Source organism: Nelusetta ayraudi, unplaced genomic scaffold (genome assembly GCF_046127955.1).
Source record: "Nelusetta ayraudi isolate G7.1 ecotype Tasmania unplaced genomic scaffold, CSIRO-AGI_Nayr_v1 ptg000015l, whole genome shotgun sequence".
Taxonomy (NCBI): Eukaryota; Metazoa; Chordata; class Actinopteri; order Tetraodontiformes; family Monacanthidae; genus Nelusetta; species Nelusetta ayraudi.
In genome coordinates, this window is record NW_027466065.1 from 3,237,501 (window position 1) to 3,252,000 (window position 14,500).

The 14,500-nt window shown below is 48.7% G+C and overlaps 2 protein-coding genes across 7 annotated transcripts in view; one reads left to right on the forward strand and one right to left on the reverse strand.

Annotated features, from left to right (window-relative positions):
* Positions 1 to 5,500, forward strand: part of ralgapa1 (Ral GTPase activating protein catalytic subunit alpha 1) — a 53,808-nt gene extending 48,308 nt beyond the window's left edge. For 5 of the 6 annotated variants that reach the window (XM_076023478.1, XM_076023480.1, XM_076023482.1 and 2 more), the window contains one exon: positions 2,504 to 5,500. In XM_076023478.1, the coding sequence (XP_075879593.1) occupies positions 2,504 to 2,649 (146 nt within the window). In that variant the 3' untranslated portion in view covers positions 2,650 to 5,500. The remainder of the gene's footprint in view (positions 1 to 2,503) is intronic. The other variant, XM_076023479.1, reaches the window with a different exon arrangement.
* A 72-nt stretch (positions 5,501 to 5,572) lies between these two features.
* insm2 (insulinoma-associated 2) lies at positions 5,573 to 9,836 on the reverse strand. Its single transcript, XM_076023499.1, has 2 exons — positions 9,706 to 9,836; positions 5,573 to 8,672 (listed from the first exon to the last, which is right to left on the reverse strand). The coding sequence occupies exon 2, from the start codon at positions 8,583 to 8,585 to the stop codon at positions 6,645 to 6,647; it is 1,941 nt and encodes a 646-aa protein (XP_075879614.1). The 5' UTR covers positions 8,586 to 8,672; positions 9,706 to 9,836; the 3' UTR covers positions 5,573 to 6,644.
* Between the last annotated feature and the right edge of the window lie 4,664 nt (positions 9,837 to 14,500).

Below are 14,500 nucleotides of genomic sequence, written 5' to 3' on the forward strand. Positions count from 1 at the left end.
ACCCCCCCCCCCCTTTCCCTGTTCTGATTGGCTCCTCCCACAGACCTGTGGCCTAACCTTCGCTCTCCTCCTCCTCCTCCTCCTCTTCCTCCTCTTCTTCTCCGCTGTCTCACTCGCACTCTGAGCAGGTGTGCATGTGTTGGGTGCGTCTGCACCAGGAAGTGTCACCACCGGTCGGCTGGAGATAGAGGGCGCTCCATCGTGTCACACCATCATCTTTTAGACAAAAGGCACAATTTGCACGTACTGTATGTGCAAATTTATGCAAAAAAATCAACCAATTCTTAAACGTTTTCTCCACCAAAACTGCAAATGCTGGCGGCGTGAAAATTTAATATAACATAGCCAAGACTGTGAATATCAAAAGTTGTTTAAATAATGGGCGACATCCCGTTAGTTTTTTGTTTAATGACTATTTCCGTACAGGGTACAAGCATGAGTGGCAAAACCCAACTTAAATCGCCATTGTTTCAAAAAGGGGAGGGGCTAGAGTCACAAAGAATAAATACTATACTATACTAATACTATACTATGTGCTTCTTATCAAGTCCAACGAGTTAGTCATATACTGTAGGTTTCCCCTTCACATACAGAGAAAGTGTCCAATTAAAATAATTTGAAGATACGAAAATGTCATAACCGAATTTCTGCTCACATTTGACCCCCTTTTTTGACCCCTTTAACCTTCATCAATTTTGATGAAATTTGGCAAGCACGTCAGGACCGATGAACATTTTTTTCAGTCCAAAAATGACAACTCTAGGTGCTCCATAGCACCACCTACAGGCAAAAATGTCATAAGTGAATTCACTTGAAAACACTTGACCCCCAAACCTTTCTCCACATTTCATCAAATTTCACACACATATATTTCAGTCAGGTATTAAATTTATTATTATAAAAAATAAAGTCGATAGGCCCAACAACGCCACCTATAGCATGTCGAGGTCAGCAGGGGTCACCAGGGGTCGCAGGCGTCTGAAGGGGTCAGCGGGTGCTGGCAGGTGTCGGGGTGCATCGGGGGCGATGGTGGGTGTCAGGGGGCGGTTGCGATGATCGGGCTCAGCCCCATCAGCGCTGCTTGCAGCTTTAATTATTTTTTGCTTTTTCTTTCTTTGATTTGCCTTTGCTGCGAGGGACCGGCAGGCTCTGCACCGCTCCTCCCCTCGGCAGCTCGACCCGTGTGACACTTCCTGCGGCCGACATCACTTCCTCTGCTCCTCCTCTGTGTGTTCTCCGCTCACGCAGTGACTCTTCTTCCACGTTTTGCGGTTGTCGCACCAACCCGGTGAAACTAAAACCTCTCGCCTGTCGTTTTGCTCCTCTCTCTCTCTCCTCCTGGTTTGATGATGTCAGAAGGCCTGAGTGTCTGAACTAACACTTTTGCTGAGGTGTCAGTGTGCGACTCTTTGACGGGACGATATTGTAGTTTAGCAGAAGACAACGACGCCGTATGTTTTGTTTGTTTGCATACACCATTCACGTGTCAACGGTGTTTTGTGTCATCTCTCGTCTGTTCAATGTCAACTTCTTCATTTTCATTCATGTCATTTTTTTTCTTTTCCTTCACATCCTTTCTTCCCTTTGTTTCCTTCCTTTTTGTGGAACTTCATCACCACCTGTTGCTTTCTTTGATTTTTCCTTTCCTTTCTCCCTCCGTTCTCCACTTCCTGTCCTTTTTCACCTTTGGTTGAATTCCCGCTCCTCTCTCCTTGCCTTCCTCCCATCTCTCTCAACTCATCCCTTCTTGCCTCCTGCTTCTCCGCCTCCCCTCTTCCTCCTCCGCTCCTCCTCCCTTCCAATTTCCTCCCCCTTTATTTTACCCTCTTATTTTCCTCTGTCCACTCCTCCCATCTCCTCCCCCCTCTTTGTCCTCCATTCATCCATCTTTTCCACTCGTCCTCCCTCTCATCTCCTCGCCTCTCCACTCCACCTCCTCTAGAGGAGCACAGTAATATGTATCTAATGGTTCCGAAGCCACTTGACAGCTTCAACCTGCTCAGAGTGAAGGGGAAGGGCCTGAAGCAGAAGGTCCTTCACGCCAGCTGTGAATGGTAACGCTTTGATTCTATGATTCCTTGATTCTCCTGCTGGGTGGAGACTTGAAGCCAAGGTGTCCAGCCTCTCACACCAGCTGTAGAGAAAAATAGCTGTTTAACATCCTCACGTGAGTCCAGAGTTCACTTTGAACAGTCGGACTCAACTGAGCTCGTCAAGTGGTTTTTCTCTCCAGGTCCTCTATTGGTTCCCTGTAGCTCTGTCTGTCTGTCTGTCTGTCTGTCTGTCTGTCTGTCTGTCTGTCTGTCTGTCTGTCTGTCTCTGTCCGTCCGGGTCGTGTCCACTCTAGCTGAGGATGCCGCGATGGAGTCGCTGTGTCAATTTTCTCCTCCTCACCACCTCCCGTCTCTGCTCTCACTCGCCCCTCACCCCCTCCCCCGCCCCGTGCTCGTGCCCCGTCCTCCGCTCCCCGCCCTCCCTCATCACCCCTCCCCCTCCTCCTCAGGCTCCTGCCTCGAGATTCTTCGGGGAGAAAGTCCGGCTCTTGGGGAGGCCGGGAGCGACTCGGCGTCCCCCATGTCTCCCCGGACTAGCAAGAGCCGCATGTCCATGAAGCTGCGACGCTCCTCGGGATCGGCCAACAAGACCTAACGTCATCGCATCTGGACTGGAGTGTCTGTGTGTGTGTGTGTGTGTGTGTGTGTGTGCGCGTGCGTGCATGTGTGTGTGAGAGATTCAGCAGTCCAGACCCCACAGACAGACGTCCCTCCAGGAGAACCTTCTCTTCTTCAACTGATCGGCATTAAAGGTCCCATATTGTGCAAAATGCGTCTCCACCCTCGCAGTAAAATCCCCCTGAGATGAGACCAGTCCATCCTCGACCTCCTTTTGGATGCTGCATTGTTTTGGTTTTTTTGCAATAATATGGGACCTTTTTAAATGTTGGCTCTCTTGGAGAGCTCCTGAAGCCGCCGCTGGGTGGATGTCCTCAGGCTCGCCATCCACGTCACGCTGTAACTCCATTTCGAAAGGACTCGTAGCTGTTGAACCCCACCTCCCCGGCAGCCCAGCTGGACTCTTCCAACACGGAAGACCGCCTGCGGCCGCTGCAGCTCCCCCATCACCTGCCGTGCCATGTCCCCCCCCGACCCAGCCGTTAGCCCGCCGCGGCTAAGTAAATGCTAAATTGTGCCACGATATCAAGGTCAGAGTTTTCGGCCCCGGCAGCGTGGCGACTGGAGAACGCTGCTCGGACGCCTGTATATTTGTACGATAAGTCGGTCAGTGTGTGTAAATATAGAAGTATAAGTTTTAATATTGAAAGGAATCCAGATGAGATGGACACAGTGTTGCCTACAGAGGAGTTTATTTTTGTTCTATTGTTGAATTCGGCCTCTGAGGACGAGGGTCACTTTCTATTGAGGGGAAAAAAGAAAAGAAAAACTCAATATGGCTTTTGCAAAATTCGCAAGCCAATTTTTTTTTTTTTTTTTTTCCCCGGTATGCAAATTCAAAAGCGAGTCGTCCCGTTTTCAAAACGGTGTCAAAGTATTGACTGAGGCAACTTTTGTCTCTTGACTTGACTTTTGAGCCGCTGATCAGACAGGAAGCACTTGTTACGAGACTTCTTTTTTTGGACCTTTCTGTTACTGATGCTGTAAAACTTTAAACGAGCACTGATGTTCTTCGCATTTATAGTTTTTTTCTTCAGTTTGTTCATTTTAAACTGATTGTGGGGTAAAAAAAAAAAAAAAAAGAATTTTTTGGACTCGAACCAGAGCTGTATTTTTAGATCTGCAGTCACTCCGTCACCTGATTTTTGTTTCTCTTTGAATATATATATATATACATATTCTGTATATCAATATATGTATGAGTATAAATATATATATAATAGATCAATGAATATCTAGAGGGATGTTGTACAGTGTGAGGAGGCCCGTTGTGTATATACTGCTGTGAGCGTAGCTGCCAAAGCCAAACCGTGGTTGAACCTCAGAAGTCGTATCTGTGTAAAATGAGTTGACACTACAACATTTCATGTTTCCTTCTTTTGCTCCTCGTGATGGTTTTGCACTGCTTGCTGCAGCAGTTCAGCGATAATAACTATGGGGGGAGGGAGGGAGAGAGGGAGAGAAGAGCTTTAGGCCAAAAAAAAAAAGTAGACGGTGGCGAGAGCAGAGAGAGAGGTCATATTTGTTTTTTGTTTTGTTGTTGTTTTGTTTTTTTTGGTTTTGCTCTGATACGCAGACTCAGACTCATCCCCCCCATCCTGGATGGAGGGGAGCCGCGCCAGTTGACACTAACAGCAGCTGATTTTCTTGTGCGTAACAGCATCCGTTCACTCCGAACTGACGATATCTCAGATGCGGTTGCACAGGTTGTTCAGTTTCCTCCTTTGTCTTCCATTTAAAAAAACAAAAAAAAAAAAAAAAAAAAACTTGTCTCGGTTTTGTTTTACTGATTTACCGGTAACACGAGCTGACACGCGCGCACAGAAGATCTGTTTGTGCAAATATTGCCTAAGTTAAAGGTTTGTGTTCTATGATTCATTGCTTGAAGCTGCATTTGCTTTATTTTATTTCAGCCAGAGCTTTTCCACGGAGAGGATCTGGGTTGTATAACTTTTTCCTTTTTTAAAAAACAAAAAACAAAAACAAAATCCCTGCAGTGGGGTTGTAATTGTTTCCATTGAGGAATCTGCTGTTGTCAAATCCACGTCACACTCCTGTGTGTAAATATTTTGAAGTCCGTTAAGATTTCAAGATGTTGCACCTTAAATTATTGCTGTTACAGTTGGGTTTTTTTCCCCTACTGCTGAGGTTTGGTTCCTTTGCATCTCTCTGGATTCTGTTGGATGACTACAGCCACCGTGACCCGTAAACCCTCTGAGGGTTCAAATACTTCTTGATTCTGCCACTTTGCCGAGGACAAAGTTCTGCTTTACGCTCAAACAAATTTATGGAAAACATCACATCACAAAATTGTCTTTCAAGCCAGTTTGCTAAATCCAAAAAAAACATCACAAACACCAATCAGTATGTATTTAATATAAAAAAAGACACATTTACAAGATATTTTGGTTTTATATAACATTTTTAATCTCTTCTTTCTTTTCCTTCCCCATATTTAAACATTTACTTGTCCAAATGTGGGGAAAACAGATTCAGATTTTCTTTTCTTTTTTTTCTTTTTTTCTTGTGGACATATCGTAAAAAGTATTTTTCCAAATCTCCCACACACCTGCGTTGATGCGCGCGAGCAGTTTGTCAAGGGTTTTGTTTTGGGACAAGGCTGATGTATGTAACTACTGACTGTACATACTGCATGACACCAGTTCCGTACAAACTGCATGTGTTGGTCAGTCGTATCACAGCTTACACACACACACACACACACACACACACATACTCTTCAAACTGTGTCAGAACTGTGGTATGTAAAATGTCTCTTTTGGACACACAGATGATGGAGTTTGACAATAAACACTTCCTACCACTGACTGATGGACTCGTGTGTGTGTGTGCGTCGGTGTCGGTGTTTGCCACCCTGAATAAAGTGATAACACTCAATGTCAAGTGTATAAACATTTATTGACAATCTGAGTAAATTTGCACATTCAACTTATCAAAATAGTACTGTGTTGGCTTTATAGAACCACAATTACATATTTTCTTTAGCACGAAGGTAAATATTTCAACAGCAATTATAAATGATGCAAAATAAAATGCTTCCCTTGCAGGACGTACATAAAATGTCTTAGTTTCATATGAAAATATGTTTAAAGTTGAGCTTTAAGTTGCACATTTACTATAAAAGGCATATTATGGTCTATCTTATTTTGTTGTATAATTTTTTTTTAGAGTCGAGTGTTATAATATATAAATGAATTACAGTACGGACATCGATTCTGTCTCCGGTTCAGGGTCGCTCTCTCAAAGCAATTACAGCCTCACTGCATGTACTGTGTAATGTAACTGGCTGGATTTCTCTGGAGCTGCAGCGTAATGTCATTACCTTCCGCAAGAGTATGCCACATGTGGACAGTCGTCCCTTAGAAATAATCGTTTCGAGACATAATCTTCTGTGGATTTGGTTTCAGATTCAACACGAGAGGATAAGAAACCCACAAAACAAATTTCCCCCTTTTGAAAGGTCTGGTTTTAATTTGCCTAAATTTTCAATTGTCTTTCATACAAATGTTTTTTTTTTTTTTTTTTTTTTTCGTTTTGTTTTTTGCTCAAGTCAATTCTCCTTTCTTTATGTCAGTCTTACAATCTTTTTTTTTTAATTGTTGCTAATCGACCTCAGGTGTGATTTGAGGAGTCAGGACTCAGCACCATGGACAGCTCCAGGTTCACTAAACGTTCTATTTAACCACAAACAACTGTGTCGCCGTTGATTGGCTGATCACTTGGCTGATCTAGTGTTTACACATGGACGACAGTGAGAAGTGAGAGAACTTACATTTCAAAAGAAAAACAAACAAACAAAAACACTGGTGTCCCGTAAGACATATTTTGTATCCTTTAAGAAAAATATCTTTAATACGCGGCTGGAGTAGAGATAAAATGGATGGGACAACGACTGGCCGTCGTAAATATTCTCCAGGTGATGATAAAAGATCTGTCTCCTATGTGTCAACTCTACGGTCTCACGGCCATCTGCAGCATCATCACCTGCCTGCTGTCGGCGGGGTGAGACTTGCTGACGTGCCTCTCGAGCCCCGGAGAGCTGAAGAACGTGGCCGGACACAGCTTGCAGATGAAGACCGGCTGCTGCTGCTGCTGCTGCTGCTGCGGCTGCTGCTGCGGTGGAGGGGGAGGATGAGGATGAGGTTCACAGTCCCTGGCGGTGCCACTGTCGTCGCCCTGCGCGTGGAACACCTCCGGCCTGAGCGCCCCGGCCAGCAGCTCGTCCCGCATGGCGTGCCACACACGGTGCTTGTCCCTGATCTCGGCCGACGGGAATCTCGCCCCGCACAGGTGGCACAGGAACACCTGTGCGTGGCCAGTGTCGCGCGCCTGGCCGTAAGACGGGGCCGCCGGGGCCGACGTCATCTCGTGCGCGGCCAGGTGTTTCCTCAGGTACGCCTGTCGGCGGAACTTTTTCCCGCAGTAGCGGCACTCGTACACCTCTTCCTGCGGTGACGCCTGGACGTACGGCAGCGGGGTGTGCGGGAGCGGCGGCGGCGGCGACTGCTGCCGCTGCTCCGGGTTCATCAGCATGAGGCTGGAGGGCGGGCTGTCCGCCGCCCTCACCTGCTTCTGGAGGTCCAGGCAGCTTTCAGCGGGGCTCCGGTAGTGGAGGTCATAGTGCGGGGGAGCCAGCCGCTCCCGGTCAGGACTCTCCCGGGTCCGGCCGTGGAACAGCAGCAGCGGAGGAGGCGGCGGCGGCGGCGGCGGCGCCTCGCTCCTGAGGCAGGAGCTGTCCGGCGCGCCGCGGTGCTGATTGCCGTTGACGCGCAGCAGCTCGTTCTCTTTGCCCTCCATGTCTTCCGGCCGGACGAGCCCGCGCGCCTCTTTGCCCGCCGGGTTCTTGTCCGTGTGCGCCTCCGCCGCCCCCGGATGGGTGTTGGCCGGGCGGGGTTTGTGCCAGCGCCGGTGCGAGGCCAGGTTGGCGGGACAGCTGAAGACTTTATCGCACTCGGGGCAGCGGTACTCGACGCGCACGATGCGGGAGCACTTGTGCTCGGCCAGGGAGAAGGGGTCGCTGTACTCCTCCTTGCACAGCTGGCAGATGAACTCCCCCAGCGGCTGGCTCCCGGGCGGCTTGTCCCGCTGCCTCCTCAGCTCGGGGCTCTCCTTCTTGATCCGCAGACCCAGCACCGGCGACGTGGTGACCTCGTCCTCGAAGGTGAGCTTCCGGTTCACCTTGGCTTTCTTGGCCGCCGCGTGCTTGCTGTGCCTGTTGCCCGCCAGTCGCTGGTCCGCCTCGAGGAAGGAGCGTTTCCTGGCGGCGAGGAGCTGCTGCTCCTGGTGCATCGCCGTCAGCGGCGGGAACAGGTGCGCGTGGCTCAAGTTCGCATCGTACGCGCCCTCGCGCGTGGGGTAGGGCGCCGCGTGGTGGCTGCTGTTGCTGCTGCCCACGAGGATCCTCTCGATGGAGCTGTGGGGCGCGGGGGTCAGCAGCGAGGGCAGCTCGGGGGTCAGCTCAGACACCGGGGGCGAGGTCCGGCACCTCCCCGCGTACAGCGGCTCCCTGCGCCTCTCCGCGAGCCCAGGGCCGACCGGCGCCACGGGGCTGCACGCCTCGGGCGAGGTGAAGTCGCGCGCGGGTCGCGGGGGCAGCGGCGGGAACAGGTAGGAGGCGTCCTCGTCGGGCGTCACCACGTCCACCTCGCTCACCTGCTCCTCGGTCTCGGGGAGCTGCGCGCGCCGCTCCGCCTCCGCCTCCAGAGCCGGCGCCACGTGAGGAGCGGTGAGGAGCTCCTCGCGCAGCACCGAGAGCGAGACACCTGGCCACGCGCCGGACTCCTTCGGCTCCTCGGTGGTGGCCGCGTGGCTCGGCGGCGGTTCAGCGGCGCCTCGCGAGCGGTACGTGGCCAAGCACCTGCGGTGCCTCTTCACCAGGAATCCTCGAGGCATTGCGGGGACGGCGTCAGGTCGGCGCGTGGCCCCAACAGGCGGACAGAACGACAACAGCTGAGGTCTGGAGCGCACTTTCAAGTAAAGCTTTGAAGTGGAGGAGGAGGGAGAGAGGGCGCGAGGGAGGGAGAGAGAGCGAGGGTGGGAGAGGGAGAGGGAGAGCAAGGGTAGGGTGCGGGGAGGGGAGGGCAGGTGACAGAATAGCGTGTCTTAGTGGTCAGTCACGTGTGCTACAATATTCCTAACCACTAACTTGATGACCTCGACGCTCAGCGAACCCAATCATCAGATTCTCATTTTTTTCATACGGCACTCGAACGCAGCAGCACCGTGGCACCAATATTTAGAAACGGCAACCAGCTGTTCTACTTCATCCTTCCATCCATCCATCCATCCATCCATCCATCCATCCATCCATCCATTTTCAATACCGCTTCCTCCTGAGCTCAGGGTCACGCAGGTCTGCTGGAGCCTCTCCCAGCTGCCACGTGGGGCGAAGGCAGTTCGTCGACGCATCGAGACAATCAACCATTGGCGCTCACATACACACCTATGGGCAATTTACCTCACGCGCATGTTTTTGGACTGTAGGAGGAAGCTGGACAACCTGGAGAGAAACCCACGCAGACGCAGGGAGAGAACAAAGATGCCAACTCCACACCAACAGGTGCCAGGCCAGAAAGGTCCATGTTTAGCCCTCTGTTTACAGCCTCCCGCTAAAAACCCCCCGTTTTGCTGATGTTTAGAAGAGGGAACGCCAAACCACGGCGGCCCTCCACCCAAGAGGGTGAAGCCAACACCTGGGCTTGCTGTCACTGACTGTATATCACCTGCTCAAGATGTCACGTCCTTTAGTGACGTCACAATGGGGTGGCGTCAATAAAAGGACTTGCTCCACCTTTCAGGAAGGTGGACGAAGGTCAACACAGACGCAACTTTCTTTTTTTTCTTTCCTAAATCTGGCAGTTGACTGACAGGATAGAAACAGATTGTTAAGGGACAACATTGGTTTTTCCTAATATGGAACCATTGAAAGTGTCATAATTCATCTGTAAGTTATCCCATGCGACCTGACACACTCATGTCTACACTCAATGACCAGGGACATATCAAACAATACCTTTGCTGGCCACTCTGGGATGGTGTTGTCCTGTCACTGTCCTAGAGTTAAAAATTGAGACGTATACATTCAAAATTGTTCTCGCCATTCGCTGTCTTTGGATTTTTCCGTGGTATCTTTGAATATGTCAATGTGAATTATCCCCCCCACCGGAAAAAAAAGACGGAGAAGCGGTGAACTGGAGAAGTCGTCAGTATAAGTATCCCAGAGGATGGAACGGACGTGATGCACTTTAATGTCTCATCTTTTAAGTCAGTGACGCTTTGGAAGTTTTGAGAGCAAATTGATGAGGGGACATCAAGAATGCGGTGACTTAAAAGGGTTAAAGACATTCTTGGAACGATGGTGACACTGTGAACGTCCAGTGAAATGTGGGATGATTGTTCCTTTGTGTTGTTCCTTTGCAGTCTGTGACAAAGCTAAAAAAAAAAAAAAAATAGAATATCTTAGGCTTTGCTTTATACTCTTGTTGTTTTCCTCTTGTTTCTTCCATTGAAGGCTCCTTCGTTAAGTGCGTCACTGTTCTAGTAGGAACCCCCGTTCAGATCAGGTCAGAGGTAACGGCGTAATTAGAAATAGCACCCATGGGACCCTGACAGAGATTAGATCTTTTTTAAATTGTACTCTTTTACAACCAAAGTGTCTGATTATCTGTCTTTGTTGGCCATGGGAATACCGTGGGCATGGATTCCCCTCTCCCATTCACTCTGTGTGTGTGTGTGTGTGCGTGTGTGTGTGCGTGTGTTATCTCTCCAGCAGAACAGAATGGAAGAGCAGGGAGATGTGATCGTGTGTGGTGGTGGTTGGGGGCTGGTTATTCACACCAGTCCTCCCACCAGAAGCTGCTCTGGCTGATAAGAGTTTGGAGGGAGATGCATCCATCCGTCCCCCCCCACCCCCCGTCCCCCTGCTCCCACCACCACCACCAACACCACCTTCCCCCGGGCCAGGCGGTGTGTAGCTCGGCCAGTCGGTGCCGCGCCGAGGCCAGCCAGCCAGCCAGCCAGCCAGCCAGCCAGCGTGGATCCCTGGATATCAATCAAGGCGGGATGAGCGTGAGAACGGGCTGGAGAGGTCGGAGGGGGTGGGAGGGTTTGCTGGCTTTACGAGGGTCTCGCCTCTAGGGAGCAGACAGTAGAATGGGAATGAGGTGGCCGCTGGAGAACCTGGCGCTAACAGGAAAACAACAACAAAAAAAACAAAACAAATGACAATCAAGCGGCCGAGGTCCTGTAGTTTGGTTGTTTCCCCGCTGGTCGTTGATGATGGCTGCCGCCACAGAGAGGTTTCAATATGTTCACTTCACCCAATAATCATACCCCTTTCAGGAAAAATATGATGGTATCACGGCATTCACACACCTCTCATCAATAAAATACTGTCAAATCTTTATATCCCTTTTTTTTTTTTTAACATACTCTACAATTCAATAGAATGCCTATTTGGGCCCAGTTTTTATATGTAACTTAACACGAGCTGCGTTTAACATCACACACAATGAATTACTATTTAATATGTTGAAAATCATATGCAAAGTATAGTGAATGTTCCTGCTGAGTGTCGTGCAAAATTATGGCTCCACATGCAGACTCTGTGTGTGTGTGTGTGTGTGTGTGTGTGTGTGTGTGTGTGTGTGTGTGTGTTTAGCTTGCATGGCGTCAGTGTCCAATGAGGCGGATAATCCTCCAGACGGCCGAAAATGACTGTATTGATCTGTGCTTCTCACTCGCAGACTTGAAAGCGTCGCGGCGGCGGCGGCAGTGACTGTGTTTACATGGGGTTCACGCCCCAAGGACCGCAGGCCTGTCGGCTGCAGCGTTCAGTATAAACCCGTGTTGCTGCGTGCAGATGCCAATGACAAGTAACAAATTTTATAACAACGATCTGTGGCGTCCCAGTGAAAATGTTCAACATGTGAAACTTTTTTTTTTACAACCCTTTACGATGAACCGAAAGCATTTTTTTTTTTTTTTTTTTATCATTTCAGATCAATAAATACGTCCACGCTACATGATACAACGCAACCAAATATGCACACGACGCAAAGGCGCTAACGTAAAAGTCAAATGCTAAATAAAATAACACTGAAAATAACGACACAATGTAATAGGAGCGAAAGACGAATTAAAAATTCTGATAATATTCATATCTGTCAATTTGGAGTAAATTTAAATTAAATTCAAATCAACAAATTAAATTCTTTATTTTATTACAGAGGTGGACACCAATGTTATTAGCTTTAGCATGTTCCTTCACAGCATTCACAACGAAAGAAGGAAATATCAGTTGCACCCTTTTGATGGCATGAATTTGAGCGCGCGCATCAGTATCGTCTCATTAATGCGGCCGCCTGCGACACCTAGTGGTGCATAGCTTACACGACAACTGCTCGCCAATTATTAACAGTCAGCATGAATCGCTGGGGAAGAACTGAATTAGACAAATGACTGTGAGGTAAGCGGCTTAAAGCTATAGCAAACTGATGCAGCCCCCCCCCCCCCCACCCCACCACCCCCAGAGGTTGAATCTCGACGTCATTCTGGAGGTGATTTATTTTTAAGAGAAAACCAGCTGCCTTTTGTGGCCTTGTTGTTTTTCTTGTCTTCTGCTGTCATCCTGTCATTCACAGTCAGTATTCACTCCATTATCTTTCCCCCTTTGGCACATTAAGACCGCCGTTCTGATTTGATTTTCGGGGCAAAGAAACGCTTGATTCTGGTTGTCTGTTGTCCTCTAAAGCATTTAAATGCACCGGAAAAACAGCTGTGACGCTCTGCAGCGTTGGCCAAATCTGATTAGGTTTGTTTAAGAAAAAAAAAAAAAAACATATATACAACGGGTGGAACACACAAGAGCTGGAAATTAGTCGACGTCAACAAAAGTGGCAAGACGCCGCTGCATGGACCCAAAATTCAGTTTGTTCAGACATCACAAGACAAACACTTGAATTAAGTGTCCTTCAGATGATATCAGTGGAAAGCGTTTCTCTTTCTGATGTCTCACTTGTGGGGATCAGGCACTGCCGCTTGAGCTTGTCAGCTATTTGGCACCAGATTGGTTTATTTGACCTCCACTGACTGCGACGACGTGGTCACGTCTTCAGATGTTTGCTTCAGCGCTCGCTGGGTCTGAAGGAAGGTGCTACCTTGAACAACTTCTCTTCGAGATGATGGATTTAAGTTGAGGAAGAGGATATAAAAAAAAAATAAAGTATGTGTGAATTTTTTTCCACAACACACTACTAGAACACTGACAGTTTGCTATCAGGTGCAGGAAGCAGGAAACAGAAAAGAGGAAGTGCAGGTAAGTGAGTGAGCAGGTCTGAAACTCCGCACTGGGTGATGGTTCACGGTGGTGGTGGTGGTGTGTTGGGTAACTTTTTGTCGTTTGCTTGACTTTTAGACACCTATTCACTCAGTCTGTGAGTCATTTACCTTGAAACCTTCTACCTTGTGTTAATGATCCAGTGAGTCACGCTGACTCAGGCCGCCGTGCGCTCAGGGATTCCCGACGCCGCTCACGCACAGGTAGCTTGTGTGCCTTTATGTAACCGTGACTTTTGCATTGCCCAGGAAACCTGCGGACCACAGCCCTCTCAATATACCCGTGCAGGCGTCTTTTGAGGAACCCAGGAAATCCACTGAGACGAGCCCGGTGTCATTTGACTTGGGATTTGCCTTTGTTTGACAAGTCAAACTTGGATCATGTGGTTTGGATGATGTCATGGAATCTGTCTGTGAAACGGCGCCGTCGATTTGTTTTCTAATGTGTTTGTGTTTCACCGAGGAAACGCTTCCTTAAATCTCCAAACTGCTTTCACATGTGAATTCAGTGTAAAGGGAAGAGAATCGTGACAGGATAATGTGAAGTGAAATGCAACAAAGCACAATATATGCTAAATGCAAATATATATATATACACACACACACATAAAAGTACGCGTGTATGATTTTCCTTTGAGAAACGTGGTTTTCCTGCAATCTACATTTGGCAGAAAAAGACGAAGACTCGCCGTTGGAAAACTGCAAGACTTCTTCTCACAGCTCGGCAGCCTCCCAGTATCTATTTCTCCAAACTTTCCAGTTCGACCACCACACCCCACCCCACCCATCAACAGGTAGCGTGATGACTGGTGACATTTTGAAGGGGGTGGAGGAGGGGGGGGGGGATCTTGATGACAGCTGGCTGAAAACTCCAAGAAACTTTTTTGTGTTGCACAGCGTTGCAGATTTGTGTTCCCGTTTGAAGCAGGAAGAAAATTTATGACTTCCACGTTACTGTAAACATGACAAATGGTTTCTGCTCAATGTGGAGCCCTGCTTTAAATTCCAGCCATTGACTTCATTCAATTGAAAAGCTTGTTTCGAAAGATGGGACTGATTCCCATCACAATCAATATCAAATCCACTTTCCATGAAATTGAAAAGCAACAGAGTTTAAATGTAGCCATCGCTTATTTATTATCATCCCCCCCGCCCCCCGTCTTTTCTTTGGCAACAGATGGGCTGTGCCAGCAGCTTTGCGTATGTGTGTGCATTCAGGCCTCGCTTATGCGCGAGCTGAGTTCACATGTAAAACGTCGCAATACATTGAAATATAAACCCAGTTCACACTGCTGTGCTGCTGGGACTGTTGCATTTGCGTGTTCTTTTAGCGAGCAGGAACTGGTGCTGGAGCAACAGGGGAAAGAGAGTGGAGCCTACCCCCCCCCCTCCCTCCCCCTCCCTCCACCACCACCACCACCACCACCCTTCCCTCCTCCCACCGCCCTAAACTGGTCCTGCAGACCTGACAA